General features: G+C 34.6%; 1 protein-coding gene across 2 annotated transcripts in view; it reads left to right on the top strand.

Moving 5' to 3' along the window:
• MKLN1 (muskelin 1) overlaps nt 1-15,717 on the top strand; it is a 230,532-nt gene that overhangs the window by 166,035 nt on the left and 48,780 nt on the right. For both annotated transcript variants that reach the window (XM_051962233.1, XM_051962232.1), the window contains exon 12: nt 132-261. In XM_051962233.1, coding sequence (XP_051818193.1) covers nt 132-261 — 130 coding nt within the window. The remainder of the gene's footprint in view (nt 1-131; nt 262-15,717) is intronic.

Raw genomic sequence — 15,717 nt, 5'->3', positions numbered from 1 at the left:
TCTCAAACATTAGAATTATTTCTTAAAAATCTGGTCACTAAAGAGTAGGTCGAACTGATCACTTCAGTTATCATGCTACATCATTACTTCCCTCTTCACTTATTTTTCCCTGTTTTTTTTCTTATTCTCAGAAAAATCGTTGTTTATATGTATTTGGTGGTCAACGATCAAAAACCTACTTGAATGATTTCTTCAGTTATGATGTAGACAGTGACCATGTGGACATTATATCAGATGGCACCAAGAAAGACTCTGGGATGGGTAAGAGATTTTTAATGAATTTTCTTTTCTTGACTAGTGGAGTTAGAAAATGAATTTTCTGAGAATAGAAGGGATATGAAAGTTCATAAGTTTCATTCTTGCTTTTGCTAGCATAAAAAGAATCCTTGAATATGCATGAAATCTACTATGTCTAGTAGAGAACAAAGACTTTTTCTAGAACACCTAAAAAAGCCATGTTGTATATATGCAGAGTTCCAAAGTTCCATCTTTCCACCACTCTCTGCTTCTTCCACAGTGACCTTTCTAGTCTGTTTTCTAAAGTGGTTTTTTGTGTATTTAGCGAGAATTTGAAGAAGTTGCTCTCCTCTAAAATCTACAGAACTTGTTGGGACTTTTGGAGTTGCAGATCATTAAATTGTACTAAAAAAAAAAGTTAGAATTTGAAATTTCCTGGAGGAATCACTAGTGATTTTAATGGTTATCTAAGAATATTGTGGTGTCTAGTAGTATTTTATATTTTTAAATAATCATTTTAACAAGCCCAGAAATCTAGTGCTAACAACTTAATGAGCTTTGATACACAAATTTTGTATCTCCACCTCTGTTAAACATGAAAGAAAGCATAAAATGTAATTTTAACTCTATTTCTGCCATAGTTTAATATTTATCCCCAAATATCTATATAGATATACATAAAACTATATTTATTGAGAGTCAAATTGTGTATGTGTGCATTTATGTGTGCCCATATGGGCATGTGTGTGCGTGCACATGCATGCATACATACACATACAAAAGCCTTCTGAGGCTTCTTGTAATTTTTTGTTTCCTACTGTTTTAAACAGTGTTCTGTAATATTCCTAAATCTATTTGTACATTTTGTACATTTATATTTGTACAGAAAACCTCTTTACAAGTCATATTCTTTAAAATAGATGATAAAATCATTATTTTTAAGATAAAATTTTTATACATATCTTTTTTATATATCACTAAAATTTTCCCTAGTTTGTCCTCTCCTCTTTCCCCTTCCAGAGAGCCATTTTATCTAACAAATAATATTTTAAAGGAAAGAAAGAGGGAAATATTTGCAGTATATTGTACCTGTACACTTCTTTACTCTACAAAGAAATGGGTATCTTCTTATATCCTTTTTAAAGCTGTATATTTATACATTTCACAACATTCACTTTTGTTCTTTCCATTTATATTGTTGTAGTTATCATACATGTTTTCTTGTTTCTGCTTATTTCATTCTGTATTTCATGAAAACCTTTGCTTCTCTGTATCATTGCATTCATCTTTTTTTTTTTTAAATCCACATAGTAATACTCTATTACATTCATGTTCCACAATTTGTTCAGTCATTTTTCATTTAATGGGCATCTACTTGGTTTCTAATTCCTTGCTGTCACAAGAAGTGCTGCTATAAATATTTTGGCATAATAGGGACTTTTTTCTTTTAATGGCCTCTGAAGAATTGTCATTTTACTTGCATTCATTTAAAATTGTTTTCCAAAATGAATGTACCAATTCACAACTCCCCCAACAATGTACCAGTGTGCTTATCTTTCCACAATGTCTCCCAACATTAACTGTTGCCTACTCTTACAGTTTTTGCTAATTTGCAGGAAATTGTGTGTTTGTGTTGTCATTTATTGTAATGACCGCGTATTTAAAATCAGCCAGAGTCAGGAATTCAGGTTAAGGGAAAAATCTTCAATCTTTATTGAAGAGGTGAATAAGGATTGCGATAGCAAATATAGGCAAGAAAGATTGCGATAGCAGTATGGGCAGCTGCGACAGGAAGCCAGCTAACAGAGGGGGAATCTGAGCTGAAAGGTCGGCGCAATGGCAAAAGCAAGCAGTCTCTCCTCCCCTTCCTTTTCCACTCCCCTGCCTCCACCCACCAAAATCGTCATTTCCTATACAACACATCAGGACTTGCACAAAGAGTGGGCGGGGGCCATTCTTTCTCCAAGCTTATATATTAATAGAGTATGGTCCAATTACTATTTAGCCTCATGTGCTTGGGACCTCAGTGCAAAAACTCAAACCTCAGCCCATTACAATTTATCAATAGCAAGATATAGTTGTTAACATTGGTGATATAATTCTGACCTTGACTTTTTTTTTTAACTAGTTTTAACTTTCTCTTTTGATTTACATTGTTGCAATCATCATTTATGTGAGGGTTTTGTTTCCTTGCTTTCTTCTACTTCATGAGGTTTCCTGCTTCAATTAGTCATGTTCTTAATTCCTTGTGGTCCTGTCACATTCCATTCTACTCCTATGCCATTCCTCAGGCTTTGTGCACATATTTTTCTTTGTCAGCTTTTTGATTTTCCAAATTACCTTTTGGTAAAGGTGGTTTTGTGTGGTTTTGTTTTTACAAATGGAACTTTTCTTGCTAGCAGTAACAGAGCCATAATTAGAAATTTTTATACCTGGAACATCCACTACAAATTGTATTCAGACCAAGAAGCTAAAAAGTATTTTTAGTTATGGGGAGGGTAGTAGACACCGTTCCATGGAGGTAACAAAGTCTTGAGAACCATGGGTACAATATTGAGAATGGGAAGCAAGGAAACTTGAGCAGTTAACTATTTTAATTAGTTATTTTTAATAGCTAAGTGCTGGGATCATTTCACATTTTTCTGTATATACCAAGTAACTGACTTAGACTTAATAAATGCTTGTTAATTGTTATTTACAGTTTCTTCCCATTTAATATCTAAGAAGCCTATTTAAGTGTGATCAGTGTCTATTGCAAATCGGTACATTTTGGGAAATTGCTAAAATAAGATCTGAAGTCATTTTTTATGATGATCGCTTTAACACCCCAGACACCCCAGAATCAGCTGGAGTCAGGATAAGCAAAAGTCCTTTATTCTTGATCTTTAGACACAGGATTGAACAGGATGGAAGCAGAATCTCTGCGACCACCTTCTCCCTTGTCTATCACCTTCTCCCTCATCTACCACCAAGAGTGACTCTGGCTAGTCCTACTCCACCCCGTAGTTCCTCCTACAATCCTCTATACATCAATCATTGAGCCAGCATGAATAGTGGAAAGGACCATTTTCCAAAGCATATGCCCATAGAGTATTGTCCAATCAATAGTAAGTTAGCCTCAGATGCTCAGCCATCCTGACCTCAGTGCATCAACTCAATAGTTTCAGCCCTCTACAAATTTTCTCTTTCAAAACTGAATATTTTGAAGAATGTTAACAGCCAAAGAGGACTTTAGGAGTCATCTAATTTTTAAACTTTTATATGTGTTATGGACAACTTCTTTTGCCATTTTTATAAAAAGCCTTTGGACCTTTTTTCATAATAATGTTTTTTAAATGTCTAAAATACAATGTTACTATGTAAAATACAAGGAGTTTAATTATATTGAAATACAGTTATCAGGATATTTGAAATAAAAAAGTTCACAAATCCTAAATTAAGAACCACTGATGTAATCCAAGTCCTTTATTTTACCAAGAATGAAGTTAAGGTTCCAGAAGAAAAGTAGATTTGGCTGAGGCCTCAGAAAACTCAAATGGACATTGAGACTGAAGTGAAGCAGCATAAATAGAACCAAGATCTCACTGGTTCATGAAATGTTAGCTTTGGGAAGGATATTAGACACTCTTTTGTCCAGTTCTCTTCTTTTACAAAGGAAGTTGTCAGAGCATAGACAAGAACTTTGTTCTCCTAGGTCTTTAGTTCCTGAATCTTCTTTCAGTCAGTTTGAGGGAGTATGACCCTCTGAGATATGAGCAGTGCTCCCTTGGGAGCATCAGCCCTTCCTTTAGAATTATCTCCTGATTCACATTAAATAGTTTAGCAAAAACAGTGCCCCTTATTCCTTCTAGAGTCTACTGGGCTTATCCATCTCAGGGAGGAAAGCCAGCAGTCTTCTGCATTGGAAATAATGACCTGGATATGTCTTAGTCTGTAGCAGAGTAGATTCAGTATGTGTAGTACATCCATGGTCCTTACCTGCCTTCTCTTTCCTGCTGCTCAGGGGCTTTGAGTCATAGTCTTTGAAACGGGGGATGCCAATTAAGCTGGGACTGGGGCTGAGCCTGGGCCTTCTTTCCTCCCCATCTGAACTTCTTCCAGCCATTTGTGACCTCTACCTTCTCTCACCCCTTCCCTTTGAGATAGAACTGTAATGGGCTGAAGCTGAGCAGATGCACTGAGTTTTGCACTTAAGCCTAATTAGCAATTGGACAATACTCGATTAAGATATGCTTGGAGAAAGAATGGCCCCTCCCATTTCTCTGGGCAAGTTTGATGTGTTGTACAGGAGATTGCGTGGAGGATTTGGTGGGTGGAGTGTGAGAGCCAGAGGCACTGCTGATCGGATTCCTGTAGGATTGCTCTCTCTTGGTGTTGCCATTCCCCTTCATCTCTGCAAAAAATAAAGATCAAGGATTTTCCCTTATCCTGACTCTGGCTGATTTTAAAATACTCTGGGTGCTAAACGCAGTCATCACATAGAACCAGCTAAGAGAACAAACTACTACTCTCCTTTCTTCTTTCCTCCCCAACTCCCTACTTCCTTTTAGAGAAGTACTATCAAAGCCTTCTTAATTTCTTACCTGATTTGAAGTCTCAGATTTTATTCCAGTTACATTCAATGACCCACTTGGGAGATAGCCCAAACATTACAGTCAATAGGCACACATAATTAAGAATTTTTTTTTGCATAATTATACATTTTTTCCAAAAATACCAATTTATGATTTTATTAATATTAAGAGTGACATCCAAATGGCTTGTTATATTTATGAATAGATGACCTCTATTGTTTTGTCCTTATTCTTTTAAGAAAATAAGCAACTTTGAACTTTTCTCTTTTTTGCAAAAGAAAATTTTTTTCAATCTGGAAAAAAATTCAGGTTGAATTACTTTTAATCAGCTGAGCAAAAGCTCTCCCCCTCAAACTATACAGACTTATTCTTAGTCATAATAAGCTCTTGATAATTAATGCTTCTTGATTAACTGAGTTCATAAAGTACCATCAGATTTTCTTACTGTTTACTCGTATATAAAAAATTATCCTTTTTTCCCCCTGACGCAATTGGGGTTAAGTGACTTGCCCAGGGTCACACAGCTAGGACGTGCTAAATGTCTGAGACCAGATTGGAATTCAGGTCGTCCTTACTTCAGGGTTGGTTCAATATCCACTGCACCACCTAGCTGTCCCTCATCACCATATATAAAGAGTAACATTTTCCACGCATCATTTAATTTTTCATTGTTTCATGTATTTTTAGGGTTATCAGGTAAAGTATTAAATGTTCATTTATCTGTTATTATGAAGAAATATTTAATTGCTTGCAACTTTGTAAAGTGAGTAAATACAAATGCACCTAAATCCTAGAGTTGTTTATTTAGTTTGTTTTTGGTTCAAGTTACCTGCAGATTTGGGGAAGTATTTTCCTGATAGGCAAAAACAAAATAAAATCACAAAAATCTTTTGTTATTGCAAATTCATCATTTTCTCATAGACTTAGAGCTAGAACAGGACCATATGTTATCTAAAAGTCATATGTTTCACACTAAATGGCAGATTTTCTACTTTACCTTTGTCCTGTAGTTCCAAGCTAGGAGTTCTTTTCCACAGCACTGTACATTCCGTCTCCAAGTAAATTGCTAGATACTTGATTATACCTACTAAACATGTTCTCTGTTTTGTACACCTCTGTGACATTTAGCAAGAATTTTTTAAAATTCTGGGTATGTACAAAGTCATCTTGAATCATGGGAAAAATATCAGAACTCCATATTAAAGTTTGCTTATGCCCAGTTATTCAATATATGGATAATATTACCTAGTTAGTGCAGAAACAGTGGGCCAGGAAAATTGCTAGCTATAGGCACTAACAGGAGAATGGAGTTCCTGGTTTGGGATTCTAGGCCAGAGGGGAAAAGGAGGACCTTAAATCAGAGGCACCCACCACCCCAGGTCTAGAGATAATTACACCAACAGTCTATTCCTTTGCTACAGGTAAAGGAGAAAGAACCCAATTTTGGAAAGTTATTGTGGGAGTAGGGAAGACTTCTCTTCAGAAGAGAATGCTAAAATAAGAAAAGCTTCTCCTGTTCCAAAGAGTAATGTCAAATGGTCACCTGTCCAAAAAGAATTCATAGAATATCCCAAAAAAGACTTTAAAAGACACGAGAGAGAATGAAGAAAAAAAATTTTTTAATAATATTAAGAACAACCCAAGAAAAAAGAAAAAGATTATATAAAGAAAGTCAACTAGAAAAAGGAGATCCAGAATCTTAAGAAAATGACTCCTTGAAAACTAGAATTGGACAAGAGGAAGTCAGCAAAGTTATAAAAGATCAAGAAATAATAAAATAAAATGTGAAGAATGAAGAGAATGTGACACATCCTATAATAAAAACAACATATCTGGAGAACAGATTAAGAAGAGAAAACATAAGAATAATTGAGCTACCTGAAAGCTATAGTTTAAAAGGGAGAGAGGTTGATATAATACAAGAAATAATCAAAGAAAATTGTCCTGAAGTGTTAAAACAAGAAGATAAAGTAGAAATAGAAAAATCCACAAATCATCTCTTAAAAGAGGTCCTATAAAGAAAACTTACAGGAACATCATAGTTAAATTCTGAAACCCCCCAGATCAAGAAGAGAATATTATGAGTAACAAGAAAAAAAAAAAAAATCAAATATGCTGGAGTCACATTTAGAATCACACAAGACCTAGCAATAATTACATTAAAAGATTGCAGGTCTTAGAACACTATAATCAAAAAGAGAAAGAACTAGGGTTGCAGCCAAAAATATACCCAGGAAAAATTAAGCATAATCCTGAATACAAAAAAAAAAAAAATTGCAATGAATTGCCAGACCTTCAGGATTTTGTTGCAAAAAGACCTGAACTTAATAGAAAATTTGACATAAGATCTAAGAGAAATATCAGATAAGCATCAGAGATTAATTTTAAATAACTTTATTTTTTATATGTGGAAATGTAAGCCATATGTCTAAGATTGACAGTAAGTTGGTAGTTCAAAAGAGATATTGGGGTAGAGCTAATTATTATTTGATTCTAAAAGGCAAAAAACTTGTGGGAAAAGATTTAAAAAAATTAAAAAAAAAAAGAATAACTAGGACATACGGATGAAGTGTGAGCAAGAACTGGCACAGAGAAATTAAAAAGGGAGAAGAGAGTAAGTAGTTCTGGAATCTCACTTATTCTCTGGAATGATTCAAAGAGAACACTATATATATGTCTATAAAAGTATTTTTGAAATCTTATGTGTTTATTAAGAAATAAGAGAGGGAGAGAATAGGAAAAGGTGGAATATAGAAGAATATGTAAATTAAGGGGAATGGAATAATCAACATCAATTCAAAAAATTCAGATACAATCCTTTTAGACTTCAGCAGTAAGAAATCATTCCTTATAATTAAAACCTTTAGAGCCACAATTATCTCAGTCAATGTGGGGAAAAGCCATTAACAAAGTATAACACTCGCTTATGGAAAAAGTCCTACAAATTATAGGCATAGAAAGATAGGAAAATTTTTTAAATCTCTCATACCAAAAGAATGCATCACTTGCCATGGAGACAGACTGGAGTATTTGCCAAAAAATATAAGAGTAAAACAAGGAAGTCCATTGTTTTGGGGTTTTTTACCCAATAGAACTTTTTTTTCTTTAACTAGGTTAAGAGAGCCAGCTCTTTTATTTCTTTTTATTATTCTTATTCTTATTATAGCTTTTATTGACAAAATGTATGCATGGGTAATTTTTCAATATTGACCCTTGCAAAAACTTCTGTTCCAACTTTTCCCCTCCTTCCCTCCACCCCCTCCCCTAGATGGCAGGCAGTCCCCTACATATTAAACATGTTAAAGTATATGTAAATACAACATATGTATGCATATTTATACAGTTGTTGTAAAAAGAAAAATCAGATTTAGAAAGAAGGTAAAAATAACTTGGGAAGAAAAAGAAAAATGCAAGCAAACAAGAACAGAAAGAATGCAAATGTTAGTTGTGGTCCACATTCATTTCCCAGTGTTCTTTCGCTGGGTGTAGCTGGTTCTGTTCATCACTGATAAATTGAAACTGATTTGGATCCTCTCATTGTTGAAGAAAGCCACTTCCATCAGAATTGATCCTCATATAGTATTGTTGTAGTGTATAATGATCTACTGGTTCTGCTCATTTCATTTAGCATCAGTTCATGTTTCTCCATATTCATATACCCATGACATTCATATACCACAATTTACCCAACCATTCTCCAAAAGAATGGACATCCATTCATTTTCCAGTTTCTAGCCACTACAGAGAGGGCTGCCACAAACATTTTTGCACATACATGTTCCTTTCCTTCTTTAAGATTTCTTTGGGATATAAGCCTATTAGTAACACTTTTGGATCAAAGGGTATGCACAGTTTGATAACTTTTTGAGCATAGTTCCAAATTGCTCTCCAGAATGGTTAGGTCCATTCACAACTTCACCAACAATGCGTCAGTGTCCCAGTTTTCCCACATCCCCTCCAACATTCATCATTGTCTTTTTCTGTCATCTTAGCCAATCTGAGAAGTGTGCAGTGGTATCTCAGAGTCGTCTTAATTTGCATTTCTCTGATCAATAATGATTTGGAACACCTTTTCCTATTGGCAGAAATAGTTTCAATTTCATCATCTAAAATTGTCTGTTCATATCCTTTGACCATTTGTCAATTGGAGAATAGCTTGATTTCTTATAAATTCTCTATATATTTTGGAAATGAGACTTTTATCAGAACCTTTGACTGTAAAAATGTTTTCCCAGTTTATTGCTTCCCTTCTAATCTTGTCTGCATTAGTTTTGTTTGTACAAAAGCTTTTTAGCTTGATATAATCAAAATTTTCTATTTTGTGATCAATAATGACCTCTAGTTCTTCTTTGATCACAAATTCCTTCCTCCTCCAAAAGTCTGAGAAGTAAACTAACCTATGTTCTTCTAATTTATTTATAATCTCATTCTTTATGCCTAGATCATGAATTCATTTTGATCTTATCATGGTGTATGATGTTAAGTGTGGCTCAATGCCTAGTTTCTGCCATATTAATTTCCAATTTTCCCAGCAGTTTTTGTCAAATAGTGAATTCTTATCCCAAAGGCTGGGGTCTTTGGGTTTGGCAAACACTAGATTGCTATAGTTATTGACTATTTTGTCCTGTGAACCTAACCTATTCTACTGAGCAACTACTCTATTTCTTAGCTCATACCAAATGGTTTGGTGATCTCTGCTTTATAATATATTTTTAGGTCAGGTACAGCTAGGCCACCTTCATTTGATTTTTTTTCATTAATTCCCTTGAAAGTCTTGACCTTTTGTTCTTCCAGATGAATTTTGTTGTTATTTTTTCTAGGTCATTAAAATAGTTTCTTGGGAGTCTGATTAATATAGCACTAAATAAATAGATTAGTTTAGGTATTTTCATCTCTATTAATTCGCTTGGCCTATTCAAGAGCACTTAATGTTTTTCCAGTTGGTTAGATCTAACTTTATTTGTGTGGAAAGTGTTTTGTAGTTTTGCTCATATAGTTCCTGACTTTCCTTTGGCAGATAGGTTCCCAAATATTTTATACTATCAGCAGTTATTTTAAATGGAATTGCTCTTTGTATCTCTTGATGATGGATTTTGTTGGTGATGTATAAAAAACTCTGAGGATTTATGTGGATTTATTTGTATCCTGCAATTTTTTTTTCTTTTTTTTTCTCTCTCTTTTTTTTTTTTTAATTGTATTTAATAATTACTTTATATTGACAGAATCCATGCCAGGGTAATTTTTTTACAACATTATCCCTTGCACTCGTTTCTGTTCTGATTTTTCCCCTCCCTCCCTTCACCCTCTCCCCAAGATGGCAAGCAGTTTTACATATGTTAGATATGTTGCAGTGTATCCTAGATACAATATATGTTTGCAGAACCGAACAGTTCTCTTGTTGCAGAGGGAGAATTGGATTCAGAAGGTAAAAATAACCCGGGAAGAAAAACAAAAATACAGATAGTTCACATTCATTTCCCAGTGTTCTTTCTTTGGGTGTAGCTGCTTCTGTCCGTCATTTATCCATTGAAACTCAGTTAGGTCTCTTTGTCAAAGAAATCCACTTCCATCAAAATATGTCCTCATACAATATCGTTGTCGAAGTGTATAATGATCTCCTGGTTCTGCTCATTTCACTTAGCATCAGTTCATGTAAGTCTCGCCAGTCCTCTCTGTATTCATCCTGCTGGTCATTCTTACAGAACAATAATATTCCATAACATTCATATACCACAATTTACCCAGCTATTCTCCAATTGATGGGCATCCATTCATTTTCCAGTTTCTAGCCACTACAAACAGGGCTGCTACAAACATTTTGGCACATACAGGTCCCTTTCCCTTCTTTAGTATTTCTTTGGGATATAAGCCCAATAGAAACACTGCTGGATCAAAGTGTATGCACAATTTGATAACTTTTGGGGCATAATTCCAGATTGCTCTCCAGAATGGTTGGATTCGTTCACAACTCCACCAACAATGCATTAGTGTCCCAGTTTTCCCGCATCCCCTCCAACATTCATCATTATTTTTTCCTGTCATCTTAGCCAATCTGAAAGGTGTGTAGTGGTATCTCAGAGTTGTCTTAATTTGCATTTCTCTGATCAATAATGATTTGGAACACTCTTTCATATGAGTGGTAATAGTTTCAATTTCATCCTCTGAAAATTGTCTGTTCATATCCTTTAACCATTTATCAATTAGAGAATGGCTTGATTTCTTATAAATTTGAGTCAGTTCTCTGTATATTTTGGAAATGAGGCCTTTATCAGAACCTTTAACTGTGAAGATGTTTTCCCAGTTTGTTGCTTCTCTTCTAATCTTGTTTGCATTAGTTTTATTTGTACAAAGGCTTTTTAATTTGATGTAATCAAAATTTTCTATTTTGTGATCAGTAATGGTCTCTAGTTCATCTTTGGTCACAAATTTCTTTCTCCTCCACAAGTCTGAGAGATAAACTATCCTATGTTCCTCTAATTTATTTATAATCTCGTTTTTTATGCCTAGGTCATGGACCCATTTTGATCTTATCTTGGTATATGGTGTTAAGTGTGGGTCCATGCTTAGTTTCTGCCATACTAATTTCCAATTATCCCAGCAGTTTTTATCAAATAATGAATTCTTATCCTAGAAGTTAGGGTCTTTGGGTTTGTCAAACACTAGATTGCTATAGTTGACTATTCTGTCTTGTGAACCTAATCTTTTCCTGATCCACTAATCTATTTCTTAGCCAATACCAAATGGTTTTGGTGACTGCTGCTTTATAATATAATTTTAGATCAGGTACAGCTAGGCCACCTTCATTTGATTTTTTTTTTCATTAATTCCTTTGAGATTCTAGACTTTTTATTGTTCCATATGAATTTTGTTGTTATTTTTTCTAGATCAATAAAATATTTTCTTGGAAGTCTGATTGGTATAGCACTAAATAAATAGATTAGTTTAGGGAGTATTGTCGTCTTTATTATGTTCGCTCAGCCGATCCAAGAGCACTTAATATTTTTCCAATTATTTAAGTCTGACTTTATTTGTGTAGAGACTTTTTTATAATTTTGCTCAAATAATTCCTGACTTTCCTTTGGTAGATAGATTCCCAAATATTTTATGGTATCAACAGTTATTTTGAATGGAATTTCTCTTTGTATCTCTTGCTGTTGAGTTTTGTTGGTGATGTATAAAAATGCTGAGGATTTATGGGGATTTATTTTGTAGCCAGCTACTTTGCTAAAATGATGAATTATTTTCAATCGCTTTTTAGTAGAATCTCTGGGGTTCTCTAGGTATACCATCATATCATCTGCAAAGAGTGATAATTTGGTTTCCTCATTGCCTACTCTAATTCCTTTAATATCTTTCTCGACTCTTATTGCCAAGGCTAGTGTTTCTAATATGATATTAAATAATAATGGTGATAGTGGGCAACCTTGCTTCACTCCAGATCTTACTGGGAAAGATTCCAGTTTTTCCCCATTGCATATGATGCTTATTGATGGTTTTAAATATATGCTCCTGACTATTTTAAGGAAAAGTCCATTTATTCCTATGCTCTCAAGTGTTTTTATTAGGAATGGATGTTGGATTTTATCAAATGCTTTTTCTGCATCTATTGAGATGATCATATGGTTTTTGTTTGTTTGGTTATTGATATAGTCAGTTATGCTAATAGTTTTCCTAATATTGAACCAGCCCTGCATTCCTGGTATAAATCCTACTTGGTCATAGTGTATTATCCTGGGGGTGATTTTCTGTAATCTTTTTGCTAATATTTTATTTAAGATTTTAGCATCAATATTCATTAGGGAGATTGGTCTATAATTTTCTTTCTCTGTTTTCAGCCTACCTGGTTTAGGTATCAGTACCATGTCTGTGTCATAAAAGGAGTTTGGTAGGACTCCTTCAATCCCTATTTTTTCAAATAGTTTATTTAGCATTGGAATTAATTGTTCTTTAAATGTTTGGTAGAATTCACATGTAAATCCATCTGGTCCTGGGGATTTTTTCTTAGGGAGTTGATGGATAGTTTGTTCTATTTCTTTTTCTGAGATGGGACTGTTTAGGATATTTACTTCTTCCTCTGTTAGTTTGGGCAAGCTATATTTTTGGAGGTATTCTTCTATTTCATTTAAGTTGTCGAATTTATTGGCATAAAGTTGGGTAAAGTAACTCCTAATTATTGCTCTAATTTCCTCTTCGTTAGTGGTGAGTTCTCCCTTTTCATTTTTAAGACTAACAATTTGATTTTCCTCTTTCCTTTTTTAAATCAGATTTACTAAGGGTTTGTCTATTTTGTTGGTTTTTTCATAGAACCAACTCTTAGTTTTATTAATTAATTCAATAGTTTTTTTACTTTCAATTTTATTGATCTCTCCTTTTATTTTTAGAATTTCAAGTTTAGTGTTTGACTGGGGGTTTTTAATTTGTTCCTTTTCTACCATTTTTAGTTGCAAGCCCAATTCATTGACCTTCTCTTTCTCTATTTTATACAAATAGGCCTCTAGAGATATGAAATTTCCCCTTATTACCGCTTTGGCTGCATCCCATACATTTTGGTATGATGTCTCATTATTATTGTTTTCTTGGGTGAAGTTATTAATTATGTCTATGATTGGCTGTTTCACCCAATCATTCTTTAGTATGAGATTATTTAGTTTCCAATTATTTTTTGGTCTGCTTCCCCCTGGCTTTTTCTTGAATGTAATTTTCATTGCATCATGGTCTGAAAAGGATGCATTTACTATTTCTGCGTTACTGCATTTGAGTTTGAGGTTTTTATGTCCTAATATATGGTCAGGTTTTTTTATAGGTTCCATGATGTGCTGAAAAAAAAGTGTATTCCTTTCTGTCTCCATTACATTTCTCCAGAGGTCTATCATATCTAACTTTTCTAGTATTCTCTTTACCTCTTTGACTTCTTTCTTATTTATTTTGTGGTTTGATTTATCTAATTCTGAGAGTGCAAGGTTAAGATCTCCCACTATTATAGTCTTACTGTCTATTTCTTCTTGCAGCTCTCTTAATTTTTCTTTTAAGAAATTAGATGCTACACCACTTGGCGCATATATGTTTAATAGTGATATTGCTACATTATCCATGCTACCCTTTAGCAAGATATAGTGCCCTTCCTTATCTCTTTTAATTAGATCAATTTTTGCTTTAGCTTGATCTGAGATCAGGATGGCTACCCCTGCTTTTTTGACTTCACCTGAAGCATAGTAGATTTTGCTCCAACCTTTTACCTTTAACCTGCATGTATCTCCCCGCTTCAGGTGTGTTTCCTGTAAACAACATATTGTAGGATTCTGGCTTTTAATCCATTCTGCTAACCGCTTCCTCTTTATTGGGGGAGTTTACCCCGTTCACATTTATGGTTAGAATGACCAATTCTGTATTACTTGCCATCCTGTTAACCCTGGTTTATGCTTTTCTCCCTTCTTTACCCTTTACCCCCCTTCCCAGTATTAAGCTTGTGAGCACCACTTGCTTCTCACAGCCCTCCCTTTTTAGTATCCCTCCCCCCGCCTTAGAGTTCCTCCCCCTATCTTACCCCTTTCCCTCCCAGTTACCATATTCCCTTCCACTTAGCTTATTCCTTCCCTTTTCACTTTTCCCTTCTCACTTTTCAATTAGTTGGGAGAAGTTTCACCATATATTGAATATGTCTAAGATTTTTCACTTAAAGCCAATTCTGAAGGCAGTAAGATACCCATTATATTCATCCCCCTCCATTCTTTCTCTCAGAAATAATAGGTTTCCTATGCCTCTTCATGAGATGTACTACCCCCACTTTACCCTTTTTCTGGTACAATATCCTTTCCACATCAGTTTCTAGAACAAGGTATACATGTATTCTTTATACATCTATATAGCCGAAATATAGTTCCCAAGATTAATCTTTACCTTTTTAGATTTATTTTGAGTTCTATATTTGTAGATCAAACTTTTTGTTAAGTTCTGGCTTTTTCATCAAAAATAGGTGAAATTCGCTTACTTCATTGAATGTCCATCTTCTTCCTTGGAAAAAGATGCTCATTCTAGCTGGGTAAGTTATTTTTGGTTGCATACCAAGTTCCTTAGCCTTTCGGAATATCATATTCCAGGCCCTTCGATCTTTTAATGTGGATGCTGTCAGATCCTGGATGATCCTTATTGTGGCTCCTTGATACTTGAATTGGGTTTTTCTAGCCGCTTGCAATATTTTTTCCTTCATCTGAGGGTTCTGGCATTTGGCCACTATATTCCTTGGTGTTTTGATTTTAGGATCCCTTTCAGTGGGTGATCGATGAATTCTTTCAATGTTTATTTTTTTCCTCTGTTCCTATGACTTCTGGGCAGTTCTCTTTGATAATTTCCTGGAAAATAGTGTCCAGGCTCTTTTTTTCATCATGCTTTTCTGGGAGTCCAATGATTCTCAGATTGTCTCTCCTGGATCTGTTTTCCAGGTCTGTTGTCTTCCCCAGAAGATATCTCACATTCTTTTCCATTGTTTGAATTTTTTGGATTTGCTTGACTGATTCTTCTTGTCTCCTCGAGTCATTCAATTCCAATTGTTCAATTCTGATTTTCAGTGAAGTATTTTCTTCACTCACTTTTTTAAAATCTTTTTCTAATTGTCCCATTGAGTTCTTTTGTTCTGTGGAATTTTTTTCCATTTCGCCAATTTTGTTTTTTAGAGAGCTGTTTTCTGTTTCCAGTTCACCAATCCTATTTTTCAAGGATTTTACTTCTTTATCCACTCTCTCTTTAACTGACTTCTCCAGGCTCTTTTGCCAAGCCTCCCTCTCCTTTTCCCAAGCCTCCCTCTCCTTTTCCCATTTTTCTTCTAGTTCCCTTGTGAGAGCCTTTTTAATTTCCTCCATGAGATTCATCTGTGCTGAGGAACAGATGATCTCCTCCTTTGGGGATTCAC

The sequence above is a fragment of the Antechinus flavipes genome, chromosome 5 (genome assembly GCF_016432865.1).
Source record: "Antechinus flavipes isolate AdamAnt ecotype Samford, QLD, Australia chromosome 5, AdamAnt_v2, whole genome shotgun sequence".
NCBI classification, from domain to species: domain Eukaryota; kingdom Metazoa; phylum Chordata; class Mammalia; order Dasyuromorphia; family Dasyuridae; genus Antechinus; species Antechinus flavipes.
The sequence above is the reverse complement of the archived record's forward strand: the minus strand, read 5'-3'. Positions and strand labels throughout refer to the sequence as shown.